Below are 22,770 nucleotides of genomic sequence, written 5' to 3' on the forward strand. Positions count from 1 at the left end.
ATGCAGCGAACATCTGTCACTACACGGTAGCCACGTAGCTTAAAGCACGACTGAGGTCTCCGCTGTCCCCAGGATCAGTTATGCGCCTTTCCTTAGCTATCGGAGCTCCCGCTGTTTATTGGCAGAACAGCAGCGGCTCGGTGACGTAACCCCATTATGAAACACACACAAAACAAGCTACGGAAGGGAGCAGTAACGTTTGGGTTTGGATTTATGGGGGTATGATCATAGAAGGTTGTGGCCAAGTACTACACCAGGGTGGCCAAATCCTGCTCTGGTGAGAGAGTGCGTGGTCGGTTCTGGTTACCGAGATCAGGCCGCACTCCAGGCCTGGTTATGCAATTCCATCGACACGCGGATTTTTTTTTATTTTAAACCCGGTGGAGAATTGCGCGGCACCAGGATTTGAGCCCCGGTCCTCTTGCACGCGAGGCGGATGTTCTACCTCTACGCCATCGCTGCGTCCGCTTATAACGCTTATAACGCTTATAACGTGGGTATAACGTCCCAAATCGACTCAGGCTCTGATGGACGCCGTAGTGAAGGGCTCCGCAAATTTAGACCACCTAGGATTCTTTAACGTGCGCTGCTATCAAAGAGCACACGAGCCTCAAGAAATTGGCCTCCATCAAAATTCGAGAAATAATAAAGCTATTGCTTTATTAATTAAAGTGTTTTAGAAAAAAGATATGACCATTGAATCTGCCCTGAGATGCACCACTGTGTAAAGCTAGAAATAAACTGTAGAAGGAAGGCACATTTGGCGTATTGGAACTGCACCATAATATTAAAACAGCGCTAAGCAACAAGGACCATGAACGAGCAGCAGTCTCCTAGCCCGAGTGCGCAAGTGCAGGGAAGCAGGATACCCGGACTCGGTAACTGCATCAAGCGCTGATAAAGTCTTAAAAGCGTTGAAGTCATCTGAGGACACTTCAGATGGGCAGTGTAGTCAAAAAGAAAGAAAGAGAGTGACTGTTATGCCATATCTTCACAACCTGTCGCACCGGTTTCAAAAAGTGGGGGCTAAGTACGGAGATAATGTTCTTTTTACAGCTCCTAATAAACTATGTAAAGTAGGGGCTGCAGTACAAAGAAAAAGCGAAGGACATAGAAGGAGGAAAGTGTGTAGCATCAACCATGTCAGTCAATATGTCCCGTGCAGGACTGGCATTGCCTACCAGATACCGTTGTCTTGTGGTCTTAGTACATAGGTCAGTCCGGCCGATGTGTCAATGTACGCCTCATGGAGTATGCCAATTCCTTGAGAAAAAAAAGAGACTAACCTAGCCAAGCATTGCTTCACGTGTCACTGCACACCGTATTTTGTCGACACGTAAGTGTTGCATGTGCACAATGATCGGCGCACAAGGGAGATAGCACAGGCCTTCCATATCATCCGTAAGACCAGCATTTGCGCCAGCACAACTTCAGTAGCTTTAACTACGAAGGAAATGAGCACGTTGAACATGGGATAGCATATCGGTGGTAACTGCACAAACCTGTGATGCGGTTTTGTTTTTATTTGCATTTTTATTGAATACATCTGTGTTTGACCATGCTCATGTGCGCAGTTCAGGTGTACGTATAAATTGACGTGCTTACTTAAAATAAAATTCAGTTCTAAGATCAGCGCCGTTGTGTGCGCTTCCTTCGTGCTTGGTCCTTGTTGCTTAGCGCTGTTTTACTATTATGAAGCTAGAAGATAGTAAGTTTGGAGTGCAATGTCTTACAGAGAAGGTAAAGTTGACTGCATGAGGCGAGTATAATCATGAGATGCAAGATGGTTTAAAGGCTTGTCGAGTAGACCAACACCCTGTAAGTAGGAAATAAAAAGTTACGCGTAATATGTAGTCTACAGTTAGAGCCACAAGAATGAGCGATTCCATACGATGTTCACGGTACGCACGCTGACAGCATACGGTGGATGTTCAAATAGAGTATGCTGCTGTTTTAATTCAGCCGCAGCTGTGGCCATCCGGAGTCTAAACTTGTCCCAAAAGGGCACTGTAAGCCGTTTGTAAACACAGCCTTCTGAAGAAGTCGATGATAAATAATTTCTATATGGCGAGAAAGAGTTGGTGGCAGTCAAAATATGAGATTCGGGTAGATTGAGTGAATAAATGGGTAATGATGTAACATATGGCTGCATCTGATTTTATTCTTTATAACCACATGTTTTAGCCAGTTCAGGCGGTTTCTTCCTTCAACAAAATCCTTTGCGCACCCTTTCATCTGCTTTTCAGTTTGCCAGAATGCCACACTGAGCTATTATGCACAGATTTGTTATACACTTGTCTGCGCCAGTAGCCATATGATGTAGGCATCACTGTAGAAACGGTCTAATGACTAAATTATAACAGGTTCGACAGTGTCGCTTTCAAGCCACTGTATCACTCATCTGCGAGGGGTATGACACATGTTATGGAAGACAGTTTGTTTAACGCTTTGAAGCTCTGGAGTGCCGGAGTTCGTCTTCTGCTGCAGGTGGCAGATAATCATTTGGCTTGTTGAGACTATGTAAAGACAAGAGGAGGAGGTCTCCTGAGAAGTTGAGTAATCACCTAAGACTCGTCACTGATAAGTGAAAGCCAGAATAAATGGCTTACTGATATTAATGATGGCAATGAGTGTATTACCAGCCTTTGTTTTTTAAAGGTAGAAACTGCAAGAAATGAAGGAATTGCAAAAGCTGACAACATATGAAAACCCTGTTTGCCTGGTGGTGTTGCTAAGTAGAACGCATATCATTAGGCCTAGCAGCTCTAATATCGCAAATTGTCAAATATTAACGCCTAGTTGTCACTTACACACTGAAGTATGGGTGAGTGTGTGTAGAAACTGAATGCAACGCCATTCAGACCAAGCTGTTGCAATGCAGGATGCAGCGGTTAGGCTGCATGCTGTCAACTCCCCCTGTAACGTGCCTGTAGCGCGTACGCCCATGCGTACGCCCATTCGTACGCTCGCCAGGCGGGATTCTGCAAGTAGCTTGAGCCTTGTGAGCAATTTTCACGCGCAGTCTAACTGCATGCGCCCAGCTAGAGTGTCTAGTGCACTGGAATTTGTTTCCGGTAATTATGGGGCTAAGGTTCAGAAACTACTTCTTTTCCACTCCACGTGTCTACTTTCCGGTCAAGTGCTTGGGAGAAAGGCTAATATCGCTTGTTCCGCACCAACCTCTGTAGACGCGGTGTTGTTCTTAGGTCCTGCTCTGCAGGCTATGTGCGCAACAGCCGGAGAGGCAGTCCTTGCTAATCTTAACCTCAAGATACCCTTATATCCGCAGAATAAGTCACATCCTTCTTAACTGTTCAGAAGACGGTGAAAGGCAGCCACGCAATTTGTAAAATATGTGGGAGGAGAGTGGGTGGCGAGGGGTGACGGCAGATATGTCGAAAAGCAACCCTCCCACAACATGTGGCAATTGTGGTCAATGAACTCCAGAAAGTTGGAGTGTTGAGACTGGATGTACAACAGGGTAAAGGGCTAGGTGAGCTTAGAATACTCCACACTGGAGTCACTAACGGTGCTAGTTGGTCTCTCATCTTGAAAATGAATAGCGGGCACAGACAACGGTAGAAGGACTCACAAAACACCAGATCTAAGCGAAATTTATTTGAGAGGAACTCAGACAATCATTATTAGCATCACAAACGTAAACAACCGTTCTTAAAAGAAGAAGAAAGAATTAATGTAATCACATTTAAAGGTGACTAAAATAACTGTCTCAGCCGCACCTGAGGCCAAACGGGCTTCCGTGCACCCAATTATATAAAATAAAATAAAAAGAAACAAGCTACTATAGCAACCCACAGGCGGCAGAGCAGGTTCGGGAAGACTCCTCTGATCTGCCCTGGAAAACAGGAGGTAAGAGTGGGATATGCGGGATGAGGACTTGTAAGGTTTGGTTCATCGAAGTTTGGGTGTGATTGGGAACAGCGTAAAATTTAGTAATCCATCCGTACAGTTGGCTGATGGCTTGCGGGAATTTAACGCCCCAAAGGAACTCAGACTATGAGAGACGCCGTAGTGAAGGGCGCCGGGTATTTCGGCAACCTGGAGTTCTTAAACATGCCCTGACATCGCACAGTACACTAGCCTCTATAACTTCGCCTCCATCGAAATTCGACACCGGCGGCCGGGATTGAACCTGCACCTTTCGGGTCAGCAGCCGAGCGCCATAACTACTGAGCCACTGCGATGGCTCCATCCGAATTCAATTCATTTTCCATGACTGCTAGATGTCCATGTTCTCACTCGCGCCAATGTGCTTCGTTTCTTACTCCAAGGTTCTTACTCCTACTGCGGGAACCCTTTCTGATCGTGGTGCTGCTTAAATACCGAATATGGCCTAGCACTCTCCTAGCAGCCACTTTAATGCCCTCACTTCTAGTCCTCCGCAACATCTAAGGTGTTGGCACCCTTTTGGAATTCCGTCACTAAAGGGATGACAAAACTCGGCTACGGGTGGTGCGTCGCTAAAGGAATTGAGGATACCTTTTTCTACCTGCGGAACGCTCCACGAGAGCTTTTCTTTGGGCTTATTGTCCGTTACTGTGTATCTACCGGTTAGACATTCCCTATATTCAGGACTTTCTGGCCTACAGGATCACTATAAGACGGATCCTCCTCCGATTTCAGTTAAAGGTGAGTTCCCCAGAAGCCAGGCACTGTTCGTCATCATCACCAACAGCGTGACTACACCCACTACAGGGCTAAGGCCTCTCCCATGTCTCTCCAACTAACCCTGTCCTTAGTCAGCTGCGCCCACCCTGTACCTGCAAACTTCCGAATCTCAGCCGCGCGCCAAACCTTCTGCCACCCCCTGCTACACTTGCCTTCTCTTGGAATCCACTCCGTTACCCTTAAGGACCAGCGGTTATCTTGCCTTCGCAGTACATGGCCTGCCCATTGTTCATCCGGCTGCAAAGCCCCCGCAAGGTAGCGAGCTCTTCGTAATAGAAAACCAACGCGCAGCACTAGGTGGTAGCCTATTGTACCAAGAGAGAAGACATGTGGCAAAACAAATAGTTTTTTTTTAATTCTCGATGTAATTTAGCATGCCATTTTAGCGCTAGCGCAGTCCAGACTTGCCACTGCCCCATGATATCGAAATTTGCATGATAAAGACCGCTTGCAAGGCTTGAGAACGGACAGTGCCGACTTTCGTAAGGATTCTCAGACTACAAAGGGAGGGGCCCTGGCTGTACGAATCCCGACAGCTGACTTTGCTACTGGAGGCGAAAAAGCAGCTGAAACCTCAAGGCGAAGGCAGAAAAGTGGATATTACTATTCAAGAGACATGGAGAGTTTGTCACGTTTGTTTTTGTTAAAACCACCATTGTTTCTTAGCAGCGTCAAGAACAGACGGAAATAATTTTCTTGTTTACGACATCCGTGTCGAGCAGGACCATGGGCTTAATAAAGGTTTCATCTTTTATACACGACGTTGAATATGCATACACAGGCAATTTTTTTTTACGTGTCAGTGAGTACGCCTTGTTATTTTACGCCTCTTTATACTGGTTATTTCTTCATTAGCCAAAAACAGTAACTGTTACTTCTGACATCATGGATTGTGCCATTGAGTTCTGTATGTGGAATTAAGCGAATTTGTGTTTTGCAATGGCCTTCAATAAACAGGTTGAAGTGCTTGTTCTTACCGCCGCCAAGACTGAAACCCGTCGTCACCCGTGAGATTGTCTCACAATAAATTTCGTTCTGAGTTAGCAAATGGGCCGCTATTTAATTTCTGTATATGGCTGTGCTCTTTGTTCATTCTCAAGATGTTAAAGCAATTGGTGTAATTAGCCGTTCTACTGTAATTGTTCTTTGTTCTAGCAAATGACTGAACAAACAAATTAGGATTGTTGTATTTCTTCTTTGGCACAAGAAAATGAAACGATCATGACTTTCAACAACTGCGTGGACTTCTTGCTAGGGTTAGTAAGAAAGACAGAAGCCAGCGGCACTACCCTTAAAAATCAGTTATCGGTTTCTGCGCCAAAGAACGGATGCAAGTTTCCTCATTTAGAACATGCATTCACTGCTACAGCGCCACTTCCTTTCTTTGGGACAGCTGAAAGCTGCTTGAGTGAATGCAAGGAGCTGGCGAAATCATGAAGACGTACGCTTCTTTCAGGATACTTGCATAGAGGTTGATCTTAACTTCATTGCGACATCATGCCGTGTGTCATGTAGTAAAATGGATACCTTGTTATAACTCAGAAGTACTTGTATTTGGGCGTGTTGGTTCATATCTTTTCAGGTGGACACAGGGGCGCAACAAAAACACACGGACATAGAAGTGGATAAGCGCTCGTCCCTGTCTACTTCTATGTCCGTGTGTTTGTGTTGCGCCCCTGTGTCCACCTGAAAAGATACCTTGTTATGTTACAAGCGAGAGATGAAAGAAATGGCATTCTTCGAAGGCCTTTCCAGTAAAGGCATCCTTCTTCCCCAAAGGAGCGAAAGCTCAAAGGAGCAGTGGCGCAGCTACACGGTGGAACAGTCGTTATGGCTTAGTACCCGCTGCTGTGCAAGAGGAGGCTGAAATGGGTTTTTAAAATTAAAGTGGGGTATTCTGTCATTCGTTGAGCTCAGACATTTTTTTTAAATAGCTTCATTAAAGGAACTGCAACAGCTACACTCATCAGCAACAGCAGGTTTTGCTTATTGCCTTGGCCATCAGGGGCACTTGGTGTTACTGCAGCACTTTTAGTGTCTTGAAATCTGGGCTTAGAATATGAACACCCATACAAAAAGCAAGGCCAGACACACCTTTTGTATTTTTAAAGATGTTTTTTAAGATTGTTGACTCCATCTATTTTTTATCGCTTTTACGTTTTGACGTTGGACGGCACTGCGATCGCAGGTTCCCGAAGGCCGCGCCTTTGGGCTCCAAAGGTCTCGGACGGGCGCCTTCGCCTCCAAGGCCCTTAGCGGCAAAGGCACAACATTTGTGCCGTGTAGCTGCACTCCTTGCGCCGTTGTATATAAGGACCTAATTCACGGGGGCCTTTACGGTGCCTGTTTGGCAGGGGTATAAGACTACTTACTTTGTGTGAACGCGAAGGCACGCATTCCGTGTGTTCGGCTGCGGGGATGGCGTGCTACTATTATGCAGTGGTAAGTGAAGCTGATCTCTTCGCTTCACCTGAATTGAAGTAAATGAAGACCACGATACCCAAACCCAGCGTTAGAGACTGCCAGTTTAGCACTTGGTGTGTTGTTCTGCGGTGATGGCGTACTATTCTACTGCAGCGGCCAGCGAAGATGTGTTCGCGTGGGAATGGTTTCAAAACGCACTCCGGAGGAAGTTTTATTTTTTAAATTTCTCTTTACGATGTAGGTGTTCTGGTGACGTCTTAATGTCATGTGTGTTTTGGGTCCATTTCTTGTGAGCGGAATGCCAGATTTTCTGACTGATGAGTCATATAATGGCTTCGCATTAAATATGCTGTCCAGATTTCTTGAAAAACGTTGATCATGATTTAATCATACCGCACGACACACAAACTAATGCACACTTTAGCAACCATAGCTTCCTGGTGGTAACATTTGAAATGGCACGGTGCTAAACCACATACCCTTCGTCATGAACGCCTTCGTCACGACTAGTAACTCCTCTCGTATTGACCTTGGCGATTTGGCAATGATTCCTTAAGGAAGATTGAAAACCTTCGTAAAAAGAAGGACATGAAAGATGGAAGCGAAAAAAAAGTTAGCGTAAATAGCGGTGCAGGTGTAAAAATGAGTGAGGTAGAGAGACTGTTAAAACTTTGCACTTGCTTGATGGAAGAGTCTGAACGCGCTACGAGTTTGTGGTCCAAAACATGAGCGACAACTGCTGTGTTTAGTGTGTCAGGGCACGTACATAGTAGGATGCTCCCTACTGTCACAGATGTACTTTGGTGACACGACAGCAACATCCGTTTTGCCCATGTTGTCAGGCTTGCTGGGTATCCACCGCTTGGTCCGCCTGAGGCTGTGAACGAAGCGGATGGCCATCCAGATGAACCCACCAACGATGACCCCCGATCCGCAAATTATGAATAGATTGTCGTAAGCTCCGACATGATCCCGAAAGTAACCTGTAAATAGAATGTAAAGTTGAAATACATGTAAAAATAATATTTCTTTAGAAGCTAGGTAATAAGCCAAATACCGTATTTATGCGTACGATTAAAGCGCTTTTTCCCCCCCGATACATGAAAACTTGGAAGGTGCGTTCATAACGCAGGGTAAAAAAATTCAGAAAAATTTCAAAATAATAGAAACGCGAAAAAAATTACGAGCACAGCAGATTGCACATGTTGGTTATTCTTTTGTGATGGAAGAGCGCAGAACGACGGTTCTTAGAACTTACATCCACAACGCAAAGACGAACCCGGAAACGAGGGGATACACCACAAAGCGCCGTTTTGTGGTGTCTCCCCTCTTTTGTGGCGTCTCCCCTCGTGTCCGTGTTCGTCTTTGCGCTGGGAATGTAAGCATGAACTACCAACTCGCCCAGCAACTGATTTTAAGCAGGTTCTTGTAACGTGTGGTCATTAAGGGTGCTTTCACCATGCATATATTATAAACAGAAATATTCTATTATTAATTGAATGTCAAAATAATTTCCACAAACTTTATACAGACAGGTATCGTACTGTTTCAGTATCGAGTAGATTGATGTTTATGTGGCCAACTGCCATACTCCGCATATTTTCATGGCAAATTTTCTGGGGAGCTGCACCAAGATTACGCATAAGATCTCCTTGTTGATGATGACAGATGGTGGTAAAATAATAAACGACTAAAATGCTTGTTGCAAATAAAAAGGTAGCAAAACACTTTCAAGTAAGACCAAATGGCATTTATTCATGTTGAAAGAAAGGCCATGTCGGCGTTTTTATTCAATTAGAGAGCTCCCGCGGTGGTCGTTGGTTATGATGCTGGGCTGCTGACCCGAAGAACACGGGTTCCATTACGGCCGCCGTGGTCTTATTTCGATGGAGACTAAACGCTTGAGAACCGTATACTTCGCGATGCCAGTGCACGTTAAAGAACCTCAGCCGGTCGAAATTATCTGCAGTTTGTGCTGTGGTGTTCCTCACACTCTGAGTTGCTTTCGGATGTTAAACACTGAGCTGAGATTAAAATGGCTAAGCTCTCATGGCAACCTGGTGTGCGATGACACTGTTCCACTTCAGCAAGATAAGAATTATACAAGTTGCAATTAGATGACCAAAGCCAAATTTATGAGATGCATAATAATGCAAAAGAATGTTTTTTTGGATGCTACGCCCTTCTATACGAATAAGATCACGGTTATGTGGCGTCAGATAATAATTCACTCCCTTGGGAAATACATGGTCAACTCATTGCCTCAAAATTTCACACTAATGGCGAAAAAGAAGAAATGCGACTCTGAACTACGGATGATTAATAAACCGCCGATAAGGTGGAGACTCATGTATAAAAAGTGTTTTCCAAGCCTCAGCTTCTGAATTGATGCTCCAAAAAACTGCCATTTTCGCTCGTTAAGATCGAAGGCTTTCTTGAAAAGTCATTTGTTGCCAATCGTTAAAACACACCATGTGATGGTTATTTCATTTCTTATTATATTTTAAGTTTTGCTAAAATTGTAACTCGTTTTATCTTCGGCGTTTCTGTCCCTATTCCTCTGTTGTTCTTGGGATATTCACAGCGGGAAAGAAAGCGTTCCCGCACATCATCCCGCACTCACCGATTATGAGCGGCTTGAACAGCGAAGTAACGCCGGAGAACCCGGACACCATGCCGTACGCCATGGAGACGCGATCCAGCCCGACGTACTCAGCGAGCAGCACGGAGAAGAGGCAGATGGCGACGCCGATGAAAAAGGCGATCGCCGTCGCAAAGGCGAACACGGCCGCATAGCTCGAGGCCAGAGGCAGCAGCACGAACAACGTCCCCAGGTTGAAGAAGGTGACGGTCAGCAGTGTCTGCCGAGTGATGTAGCCCCTGCCGATGTGAAGAAAATGCATTCACAGAGTTGATTTTTTTTTATGGCGCAAGGGCATCCGGGGCCAAAGAGAGCAATGACACAAGGTATTTTCTTCTACTCAAGGTGGTGTCAAAATACTTAGTTTTCATCCTTTTCACTCTAAAGAAGCCGAGCACCAGGCAGGGGAAAGCTTGTATCCACTCTATCACCGGTGGATACCCGGCGGCATTGGGGAACGAACCCCGCACCTCCCGCATGCGAGGCGGATGCTCAAACGGCTAGGCCACTGCTGCGGTACGGTCACAGAGTTTAGATACGCCAGAGTGGGTGACAGCCTCAGTCGCGCTTTTGTGAAAAAAATATACGTGAACTCGATGCTGGCTCTAGAGAACCTTCAAAATGATAGAGCGTGGATGTCACCATGCGTCGTTTGTCATTTCTTTCAAAATCAGGTCTTATTTTATTTTCAGCAAGTATCTGGATGGTCCCTGGGCTAAAAGCTGTACGAACAGTTTGACGAAGGCCCAGGAAACCATAACATGGCAGCAGCAGAAAGCACGAAATAATAATTTATGAACAACACATAAGTAGTCATAAATAAATAAAATTGAAAAGAAATTATACAGCTTATTCTTGACACCAACACAACAGAAATCAGGCAACAAAATGTTCATCAATAATGAACTGAATGCAAAAATAATAGTACAGGAATAACACAAAAATTTTCTTAAACGACATGTGAAGAAATACGAATTACATTTGCACAAAGTATGTTTGCAGTTGTTTTGGACTAAATCCATCCGTATCTTTATATTTGTTAAGAAAAATGGCAGATTGTGAGCCAAAATTGCAGCTTGTAATCAGTTCTAAATTATGAAAAAGACCAAGTGTCTGTACAATGAGTGTTAACTATTGGAGTACAATATTCAAGAGAAGCATGTGTCAAGAAATTGCTCATACCTGTGGAAGAAAAGTATGTTATTTGTAACAAGCGAAATTTATATATATTATCTACACAGATCATATTGAATGATGCTTTTGTGGGGTAAACACTCGATGTTGGTTCAATGTTAACGATGAGACGAATAATTTTCCTCTGCAAAACGAGTAGCTTGTTCATATTTCTTTTAGCTGGTGTTGCCCATACCAGTGTACAGTAGTTAATGTGAGAAAGAAATAGAGCGCATTATATTTGTAGTTTAGCATTTTTGGGAAGAAATGTGCGGCAGCGTGGGATTACGCCATTAACAGCAGACAGTTTTCTAGTGTAGTAAACAACATGAGCGTCCAATTTAAGATGGCAGAAAAATACACACCGAGAACCTTATGCTCGGTGACTATTTCTATATGCTGGTCTTGAAAAATGAATGAAATAATTAAAACTTTGCAAAGAATAATAAAGGACGGGAGGGAGAAGCACGCACACACACACACGAGCGCAAACAATTGCAACTGTATTTTCAGATATGATACACCACATTAAGAAGCAGAGAGAGCGCAAGCGTACAAAATTCAGAACATCACGTCTAAGAAGAAAAGAGCACGCTCATAGATACAGTAAAAATTGCATCAAGAATAGGCACATGCAGAATCTTATCAGAACTAATCGGAATTGAACAACAAAAGCAGGCTATCCATTGCGGAGAAAGGCGAGTTTTTTTTTTTTTTTAGAAGGGCCACTGAAGCCTCACTCACGCAGCCTTCCGTGGTGCTAATTTTAAGGGTCTCTACAATTTCCCGGGCCATCCTATCGGAAGCTAGCCCGATAACAACAGTAGAACGGAGGAAAGGACGGCACTGCTGTTTCTTCTTATTATTCCTTTCAGTATAGTGTTCGCATTTGAGTCAATGCAAAGACAGGTTCGAGCCGCCACTTGCGCCCAGGGAATTGGCATGCTCTCGGAGCCTGTCATTGAGACACCGCCCTGTCTGGCCTATGTACACAGACCCACAGCTGAGCGGAATCTTATACACCACACCAACAGTGAAAGGTACAAACTGAGTTTAAGGTTTGATTACACATTTGTTCTTTGCCCTTTAGCTTTGGCACCTGCTGGTCATGGCGCACAGGCGGGACAATTTCAAAGGGGCTATAAAAACGACATCAACTCCGAACTCATTAGCCACCCTCTTGACATTGTACTATAGCTTGTGCACATAAGGAATGACTTGAAAAGGTCTTTTTTCTCTTGCCAGAGTGGGGTGAGGAACATCGACAGCCCTCTCAAGCCTACTAAATTGTCTGAGCAGCGACTCCGCCACAGAATCTATTACCGATCTCGGGAATCCGGCTTGCTCTAAACGTTCAACTTGGTGGTCAAAACTGGATTCGACCCTATGCGTGCATGACTTTGAAAGGGCTGATCTAAGCTAAGAAGACACAATGCCATGTTTTACGAGCTTAGAATGAGATGAGTCATATTGCAACAATGCTTTCTTCGAACGCAGCATATAAGCCCAACAAAGGTGTTTGTTAATACTGAAAATTAATATTAGATCTAAAAATTGCAGACAGTTTATTTATAATTTATTTATAAATACTGCGGTCTTATAACAACAAGACCATCGCAGGTGGGTACATAATTTGTGTAACACCAAAGGACAAAAAAAAAAGGAAATACAGCAGACAAGGCGTCACAGCAACGAAATTAGTACATCACACTGTACTGTATCGTTTCACAGCCTCAGAATATATATACTGCAGTCATAGAGCCAAGCATATAATTAAGTAAATCTCAACAAATTACTCATCAACCGAACATTCAAAATTTCGTCACTTGTTGCAGCAGCGCCTCAAAATGGGACAAATTATTCTCTTCGACTATATGACCAGCAAGGTTGTTCCATTCGGTAATAGTTCTAGGAAAATAGGAATATTTGTAGCAGTTCGTTCTTGTGGATAAAGGTTTTACGGAAAGAGAATGTCTCAGGCGTGTTGCATAACCACTAGAGTAACTAACAATTTTCGAGATGTCAATGTTGTATTGCCCATGAATTAACTGGAAAAAGAATTTCAAACGACAGATACGGTTTCTATCAGTAACGGATGGTAAGCCACTCTTTTTAATAAGATTAGTGATAGAAGTGCGACCATAGGAATTATAAATAAATCTTACTGCTTTCTTTTGAATCCTTTCTAATTTGTTAATGTTAATCTTGGTATATGGGTCCCAGATCATTACGGCATATTCTAAGATTGGCCGCACAATAGTGTTATACGCAAGGAAACGCGTTTCAGGAGTAGCGAACCGTAGTGCACGCCTCAAGAAGAATATTTTGCGCAGAGCATTTGCCGAGATGGTATCAATATGTTTGTTCCAGGAAAGATTATTAGAAATCCATAGGCCGAGATATTTGTAGCATGTTACCTCTGAGAGTGCACTATCGGAAGTACCATACTGGTAGAGAAGAGGATTCCTTTTAAGCGTTATTCTCATATATGCTGTTTTATCAAAATTTATCACCATTTGCCACCTATCACACCAGTGCATTACCTTCCGAAAGTCATTATTTAGCCTGATTTGATCTTCACTTGAGTTAATTCGTTCATAGAGGACACAATCATCGGCATATAACTTAACATTAACAGAGAGATCTTGGACGATATCATTAATATAAATAATAAACAAAACCGGTCCAAGCACAGATCCTTGAGGAACTCCCGATTCAACTAGAATGCAATGTTAGAGGGCACCATTTAGTGTAACAAACTGGCGCCTGTTTGTCAGGTAAGCCTTAATCCAGGTTATTAGTTTATCGTTTTTATTACAGTTGGCCTGTGGTAGTTCAACGGCAAAATTAGGGGTCTTGTAGCAAGCAAAAAACTTCCTCATGACTGAGTCAGCAACCGTAGAAACGTCATTGTTCAAATCTAGTTGTAGAAGGAATAGAAAATCGTCAACATACCTAAAAATACCAACAATGCTTTGGTTGTCAAGATCAGCCTTCAAGTCTCGGTCAAATTTAGCTAAAAATATCTCGCATAAAACTGGCGCGATACACAAGCCAATACATATCCCGCGTTTTTGAACATAGTACCCATTCTAAAACCTGACTACCATCGAGTTCAAGTACACGCTCAATAACCCTAAAAAGCCAGCCAATGAAACACCACATAAGTTTTGAAAATCCACTGCGCCAGCTTCTTCTATGCACTCGCGGACGGCCAAGATAAGTTCCTCGTGCGGCACCGAATAAAACAATTCCTCAATGTCCACCGAAAATCCAGAGTTATATCTTCTAGCGTCCTCTCGAAGTTGATTTACCAGGGTATCGGAATTGCCAAGCTTAAAAGGATCATCAGTCACAAGCGTGCTCAGGTGACTCAAGATATTTGCTAACCAGTGCCTGCCAGCAGTCTCTCTCCGTGATAATGGCCCTGAAGGTGTTTTCTGGGGTTTGTGTGTTTTCACTGTGAAAAACACATTCAACGTATCTGACTTGCATTCCTTCACGGCTTTCATCAGCTTCTCCATGTTCAGCTTCTCCATGAAATCACCGGAGCAACTGATTTATTCTGAGCAAGAAAAATAACGCCTTTGGATTTAGTTGGGTTTACTTTGATTTTATTTACTGTAGTCCATGCCGATAGCTTAAGAAGAATATCATTGCATTTTAACTGATTGGCTAATATTACTCCCAGAAATAAGTAAGGTGCTATCATCAGCACAGATTACGAATTTTATTGTGGTGTCGATATTAACAATATCATTTATTTATTCAATTTATTTATTCAGTTACACACAACGCCCGTTGAGGGCACTTTTGTAGGGAGGATACAGTTGCAAAACATACATCGTCATATAGATGACACCGAGCAAATAACAAGCAAACAAACAATAAAAGTACAACGCATTACAATACTGAGCAAACTGATAACAAAAGAATCATGAAAGCAAGAAAGACGTAAATGGCATATTGTAATATGAACGAGCGTATACAAAATTCGGAAACGCACAGCAACGCAGCACACACACACAAAAAAATTCATTCAACAAATGTTAATTCAACAAAAGGCGTGACAAAGCATTTTAAAAAGAAGATTGCGAGGCTGAGACAACTTCTGGCAATTTAGTCCAGTCATGCACTGTTTTGTTTAAAAATGAGTTTTTAAAAAAGACATTTATACGGTACTGGTATTCTTGAACCTTTAAAGAATGATCTAAACGGGAGAATAAATAGCTGTGAGCTTTCATGTATGAATCTTTAGGCAAACCTATTGCGCCTAAAAAAATATTGTAAAATAGCTTAAGTCTAAGGTATTTGCGTCTGTCTTGCAATAGAGGCCAGCCCAAATTTCTGCTCAGCTGACGGGTGCATTTCGTGAAATCATAGTTTGCGGACACAAATCTTTCTGCTCGTTTTTGAATTCGTTCAAGTTCTCTGATAAATATTTTTGTTTCAGGGTCCCAAGTCGCACAACCATATTCTAAGATTGGACGCATGTTTGTCAAGTAGTGTGTCTCCTTCAAATCTGCAGGTGCCTGCTGAAATTGCCTTTTAAAATGTTTAACACACGGCTAGATTTGGCAGCAATATGGTTTACGTGGTCGCTCCAAGAAAGGTTGTTTGCGAAGATAACACCTAAGTAATTTTAATTCTTATCAAATGATAAGTTTCTGTCGCCTAAAGGGTACTAGGTACCTAATGGTTGCTTTTTATTTGTAAATTTCAGATCTTTACATTTTGAAACATTTAAGGCCATGTTCCATGTTTTCCACCATGCCAAAAAAGAGTCGAGATCACTTTGCAATTCATAGGAGTCGCTTACACATGTGACGCCACGGTAAATGCAACAATCGTCAGCGTACAATCTTACCCGACTGGAAACCTGGTCAACTATATCATTGATAAATATTAAAAAAAGAAGACGGCCCAAAACCGATCCCTGGGGAACACCCGATAAGACTGCCATATCTGATTAGCTTGCGCCTTCAAGAATAACGTGTTGCTTTCTACGACAAGGTACCCTTCGAGCCATTTCAGCAAAGTGGGTGGAACCTTGAGGGTAGAAAGTTTCAGTAATAATAAATTATGTGCGACAGAATCAAAAGCTTTTTGAAAATCCAAGAATATGCAGTCAACCTGGTTACCATTGTTAATTGAGAAAGCGATATCGTGACCAAACTCTATCAGTGGCGTATCGAAAGAAAATCCCTGTCTGAAGCCATGTTGCATTGGACAAAAAAGTTGTTATCCTGGAGGTGTTTAAATAAATTAGTGTAAACGATGTTCTCTAGCGATTTGCATATGACACTTATAAGGGAGATAGGCCTATAGTTTATAGTTTTTGTTTTGTTGCCACTTTTATAGAGAGAAAATACGTTGGCGCATTTCCAATCATCGGGAATGGCGCCGACATCCATTGATTTTCGAAACAGTGTTACTAAAAACGGAGCGACAGAAACTGCACAGTTCTTCAAGATGCAGTTCGGAACACGGTCAGGACCGGGTGCCGTGCTTAACTTGAGCTTCTCCAAAAGTAACACTATTCTATGTACTGAGAAATCTATGCCACTCATCTCCGTAAACTCATTAACAATATGTAAGCCGTCGGTAGGACATGCCGAAAGAGAAAAAAAAACTGACTGAAAATAACGATCAAATTGTTCAGCCTTGCCTTCCAGATCCGAGCTATAGTTAAAGTTATCTATAATATCGAGAATGTTGTCCCTTACGCGCTGCTTACTTTTGACATACTTCCATACTTGCTCTGGATTATTCTTTATTTTTCCGCCTAGAACACCCAGATACGCACGTTCGGCCCTGCGCATCTCCCGCATTATAATCTTGTTCAGTTCTTTCAATTTACAACGCAAGGAATTATCCGGTGATTGACAGTAGGTTTAGAAGAACGTCAGTTTGGGCTAGATGGTGCATTATTTGAGACAGAAATGGTAATAGCGCTGCAATTAGACGTACACAAGAAAGACTGACACAGGACATGCGCATGTCCTGTGTCAGTCTTTCTTGTGTACGTATAATTGCAGCGCTATTACCATTTCTGTCTCAAAGATTGACAGTACCTACGATATAAGCGGTGCCTTTTGTTTATCAAGGTTCGAATGGCGGCGTTCATCCAAAGCTTATCTTTTCGACACTTTGACGAAATGGTGCGCGATTGCACATACGTCTGCACTAAGTCCAGGAGTTTCGTCTTCAGTATGTGCCACGTGGAATGTATATCAAGTCTGGAACAGTGATGTCTAAATTCTGGGAGAAAGGCATCGAGCTCACGCGATATCGAGACATAGTCTCTGCCGTAATGAAATACCGTACGTGGTGGTGGCTTTCTGCGGTGCTGAGCAAAGCAGGTTAATCTTACGATTACCACTTCATGGTCGCTCAAACCGGGAATTTTGGTGGTTGGAGAAACGAGGCTGCGATCGTTGCAAAAAATCAAATCAAGTACATTTGCACTATTACAGCCTATTCTATTTGGGCATTACACAAACTGAAACAGAGAATGAGCGTTAATCATTTCACGAAAAGCAGTATGAAGAAGCAATTAATTTTTATATTCGGCTTAAGGGAGACCAATTCTACATTAGGTATATTAAAATCACCACCTAAAATAACGTATGATGCATCCAGTGTTAGTAGGGTGTTGCTCAATTCAAATAGGGGTTGCGGAATTTTAGGGGCTGGAGGTATGTAAAATGAACCAACAACCATTGAGGAACCGTTAGCCAGTATGACCTTCCACCAGACTGTTTCGCATGTCTTGCTTTCTGTGTTAAGGTTTGGTTTATGGTGTATGGGGGTTTAACGTCCCAAAGCGACTCAGGCTATGAGAGACGCGTAGTGAAGGGCTCCGGAAATTTTGACCACCTGGGGTTCTATAACGTGCACTGACGTCGCACAGTACACGGGCCTCTAGAATTTCACCTCCATCGAAATTCGACCGCCGTGGCCGGGATCGGACCCGCGTCTATTGGGCCAGCAGCCGAGCGCCGTAACCACTCTGCCACCACGGCGGCTTCTTTCTGTGTTAAGAGGTATGCTGTTCAGTCCATTATCGACTATGACAAACACACCACTGCCATGCTTGTTGCTGTCTTTCTGATATACATTGTAATTAGGCGGAATTATCTCGCAGGTGCCTATTGCTCGTCCAACCATGACTCGGTGCCAATGACGACATGTGGTTTGACATTTCCAAGAGTGCAGCAAACTCTTGTTTTTTATTCTTGAGGCTTCAGCAGTTGAGCACAATAATTATCAAGTCGGATTTAGGATCTGCTCTTTTCTGCGATGCAGGATTCCTTGATGGCTATTGCTTTATGCTTTTCACGGTATCAGTAGCGCCGTCATACATGTAAACTTGTTTTGGCAACTTTAGTTTGTTGACATTAAGTTTGAAGTCACCGCCACGTTCCTAGGGAAATTGTATCAGCTTTTTCCGCTCCCGCCTTACTTTATTCGAGTAGTCTTCACTCATAGTAAACTGGCATCTTCTAGTTTTGAGGCAGCTGCAAATACGTGTTGCTTTCCTTCGAAAGATAAGAATTTCACTAAAATCGGCCGTTTTTTTTTCTGGTAAAAGCAATTGATAAAAGTATAAAATAAAAGAGGCCTTAATATACTTCCTTGTGCATGCCTCATGCTATTGAAGTCATGCCTCATGCTATTGTTAAGAAAGATAACCTTTGGTTAACACGCACGCACTGGTACCTATCTTCTAAGTAGGATTTAACTAAAGCCAAAGCTGTACCACGAGTACGATGAGATGAAAGCTTACTAATGAGACTACTGTGATCAACGGAGTCAAACGCTTTACTGAAATCCATGAAAATTCAGGCTGTCAATAAATTTTTAATATTTTCCAGAATATTTTCCTTCACGGCTAACAAGGCGACTTCAGTCGACCGCCCCTTCCTAAAACCATACTGTGAGTATGTCAAAATACTGTGCTTATCGTAAAGGTTTGTAATGCGAGAAAGGAAAATTTTTTCCAATCCCTTCAAAAATACTGGGATAACGGAAATGGGACGGTAATTGGACGTAAGTTTATGATCACCGCCTTTGTACCCTTTCACATTTCATGGAAGCTGGAAATATACCTGTCTCAAGGAAAAGATTAGCAATATGAACAAGAGAATACGTTTGCAATTTAAGTACATGTTTAACATGTTTAATTTGAATATGGTTAGTATCCAATGATCTACTGTTTTTAGGCCCATGAATGTGCTGTATATTTCATTTTCATCTGTACGAGCAAAAAATATGCATTCAGCACAACTATAAGCTAGGGTAACTGTACCTGAGGGAGTACTAATCGGTGTTGCAGCGTTTACAAAATAATGGTTGAAGTATTCAGCTATGTCCCGATCTCCAAGTTCACGGCCTTTAATAGTTATCTTTGTCGGAATTGTACGGAAGTCATTACGCCCAAGGACATTGCCTATAATTTTCCATGCAGCACAAGGTCGTTCCCTATTTATATCTGCAAACAGTTTTTGGTAATATGCAGCCTTCGCACGTTTAATCTCCTCGGTTGCTCTATTCCTTATTTTCTTAAATTCCTCTATGGCGGCTTCGGAACATGAACGTAGAAAATCAAGATAAAGGCGGTTTTCCTTTCTAGTAAATTTGAGGTGTTCCCGGTTTAACCATAGTTATCTCGTTTTCCTTGCTGACTTAAGTGCTATCAATGGGAAGTTCTTTGCATACATGTCCACAAATATTTCACAATATGCATCATTCGGATTTGTTTTGCTCAGGACCGTTGACCAATCACAGGTCAATAAATCTTTTTTGAACATTTCTAAACTGTCCTCCATGATGGATTGAATTATAATGGGTTCTTTGAGCTCCGTTGTTTGAGTGCAGTTTGTCTGATAGGTCATAAATACAAGGCAATGGTCAGTTGTGTCAGACGTTAGTGTGCCAGAGGTATGAACATTGAAATTGTACCGCAGCGGTGGCCAAGTAGTTGAGCATCCGCCTCGTATGCGGGAGGTGCGGGGCTCGATCCCCAGTGCCGCCGGGCACCCACCGGTGATACAATGGGTACAAGCTTTCCCCCGCCTGGTGCTCGGTTTCTTTAGGGTGAAATGATTGGGAAATGGGTCTTTGGCCCCACCTTGAGTAATCGAAAGACACCTTGTGCCATGGCGCTCTTTGGCCATAGATGCCCTTGCGCCATAAAAATTCATCATCATCAACATTGAAATTAATATTTGTCAAATTAAAGTCGAGTGCGGATTTAGTAGTTACTAACTCGTGCAGATGTTGTGATAAGGTTCAGAAAACCCGAGGAATGAGACGCAGTGTTTAAATCGTCGAGTGGTGTTGGTATCATCAAATATATTTATGTTAAGATCGCGAGCGCGGACAAGGCGGAAGTTGTTGCTGCACACATAGTCCAGCAGTAACTCAAGAAACAGTGCGAAAGATTTTTTGTTACCTGCTGGTGGACGATATACAACACAGATGGTACCACCTTTGCATTGTATGGTGATTATTTTGAAGTCAGAAATTACTTTGCTAAAGTCAGGCACGCTTTTGCAGCTCTTGTGCACCTTAACATGAACTGCAACAGCAGAAGGGTTGAAATGCGGGCCAGTTGGTTTATAGTAAATTGAAAAAAAAAACAGTCACAAAAGACAAGGGATAAGAGAAGGAGTGTTCACGCCACAACGACTGGACTGTCAACTATGATTTATTAGACATAACATAGTCCCAGCAAGGTCAGCAGAGCATGCGCAACAGCCGTATCACAACTCGCAGCGCTTAGGGCACACAAGATAAACCTCTACCGTGACAGGCCTAAACAAGCAAATTCCTTCTCGAGTAAGCGCACCGAAGTTGTGCTAATGCAATCTTGGTCTGACAAACTGATATGTTTACTCTCGGTGCGCTTACTCAAGAAGAAATTTGCTTTTTTAGGCCGGTCACGGTATAGGTGTATCTTGTGTTCCCTATGCGCTGTGAGTTGTGATACGGCGGTTGCGCATGCTCTGCTGACCTTGCTGGGACTATGTTTTGTCTAATGAATCTCAGTTGACAGTCCAGTCGTTGTGGCGTGAACACTCCTTCTCTTGTTCCTTGTTTTTTGTGACTATTTTTTTTTCAAGTAACTGCAACAGCACCACCTAGTCTGCTAGTAGGATTAAAAAGAACTTCTTATAAGCTGGCAATCTTAACATATTACATTTTTCGTAATACCACGCCTCTGACAACATCACGATACTAAATTTAAACTCAAAATCTTCCAGAAATAAGGTAAGGACATCTTCCTTTCCACTTACAGACCGTGCATTAATATGCAGAACAGATTCGCAAGGTTTTGCATGATGTTCAACACCATTAGGAAAAATAAATTATTGGCACTTCATAGAAGAATAAATGATGTGATAGCTAATCTGCGTTGTTATCAGAAACAACAAGTCCTATTCCGACTTACAAAATATGCTTTCAAGATCACTTTCATCTGCTATCAACACGGCAGAGCTGCCATCCGATTGCATTGCGTAGATTTTGCCGCTATATGCCACAACTGACTTCCATTTGTGTTCGTGTTCCTTTTCTACAGCATCGAAAGTAATTTCTTGAGCGCGCGACAGAGGTGCTCATTTACAAAAACAGGTGCTGTACCGTCAAGGCCAAGGTCGTCATTTGTCATTCGTGCTTTCTTGGCTTTTTTTCAAGACACCATTTCGTTTTGTGCGCGTCTTGAACTGCACGACAATGCTTTTGGTCTTATCAGACTTTCGTGCGGGCACTTGGCGGCAGGCTTCAAAGTCCTCTCCGCTATCGGTTCTTTCACAGCACTGCCAATCCTAACAAGCAAATCTGTCACGCTTTCATTTTCTGTGTGAATAACGCCTTGAATTTCGATGTTTGCCCTCCGGGAATACTGCTCTGAAGGCACCATACGATCTTCAAGATTCTGAATTTTACTTTCTGCTACGAATCAATGCCGTGTGCAAAGTCAAGGCTCTGCACACGATTCCTTTGTTCAGCTTTGAAGTCCCGCTTTACAGAGCTATACAAAGTGCCATAGCCAAAGCGCGACCAAAGACGCCATTGCGTTCGGCCAAACAGCAGCATTCTTTTTGATGAGCGTTCATCTCTATTTAGTGGAACATATACTGCAGGAAAAGTATGCAGAAAGTAAACGAAATTGCGGAAAAGGAAGAAAGGACCGCCACAGCAGGTGGGATATCAATGCACGATTTCCGCATGTCATTGGAGCGAGACAGCACGAAAACATGGGACTACAGAAAGGAAGAATACAGACACAGCGCTCACTTACAGCTCGGTGTATTTCGTGCTAGAAAACATTAAATAGAGAAAGCAAGCACAAGAAAAAACACAACACAGTGCTGATAGGATTTGGTAGTATCTAAGAAAGCTGCTTCTTTCTTTGACAAGTGAAGAGACCGTTCGCTCAAGCATTCGCCTCCTCTGTGGTGGATGATAAAGGCTTCGTAGATCTCCCTTTGTATCTGGCTGCTATACGTGCTCAGCACTTTTCACTGTCCGAAATGAGGATTGCAATCACATGGAGTCCCGTGTTTGGGAATAGCAGCATCTTTTCTATTCCTCAAGTCATTTGCATGCTCTCTTAATCTGGCGTTACAGCAACGACCGGTCTCTCGACATATGTAGTACCGCAAGAGAGAGGAATTTCGTATATCCCTTTGCTTCTACAATTCACATATAGTGTCACACGCTTGATATTGCTTTCAACCCGTTTTTTTCTGACCACCATTTTCTTTTTTGCACAACGAGCTCAGTTTGTTGGGAGTTGAGAAGACCAGACGCACTCGGCCACGACCCGCGATCTT

At 42.9% G+C, this 22,770-nt stretch overlaps 1 protein-coding gene across 1 annotated transcript in view; it reads right to left on the reverse strand.

The window, feature by feature from the left end:
- Positions 1-7,473: 7,473 nt before the first annotated feature.
- LOC144122115 (monocarboxylate transporter 12-like) overlaps positions 7,474-22,770 on the reverse strand; it is a 97,408-nt gene continuing 82,111 nt past the window's right edge. Inside the window, exons 6-7 of the mRNA XM_077655639.1 lie at positions 9,737-9,993; positions 7,474-8,096 (exon numbers count right to left, since the gene is read on the reverse strand). Of these exons, the coding sequence (XP_077511765.1) occupies positions 7,867-8,096; positions 9,737-9,993 (487 nt within the window). The 3' untranslated portion in view covers positions 7,474-7,866. The remainder of the gene's footprint in view (positions 8,097-9,736; positions 9,994-22,770) is intronic.

Source organism: Amblyomma americanum, chromosome 2, assembly GCF_052857255.1.
Source record: "Amblyomma americanum isolate KBUSLIRL-KWMA chromosome 2, ASM5285725v1, whole genome shotgun sequence".
Taxonomy (NCBI): Eukaryota; Metazoa; Arthropoda; class Arachnida; order Ixodida; family Ixodidae; genus Amblyomma; species Amblyomma americanum.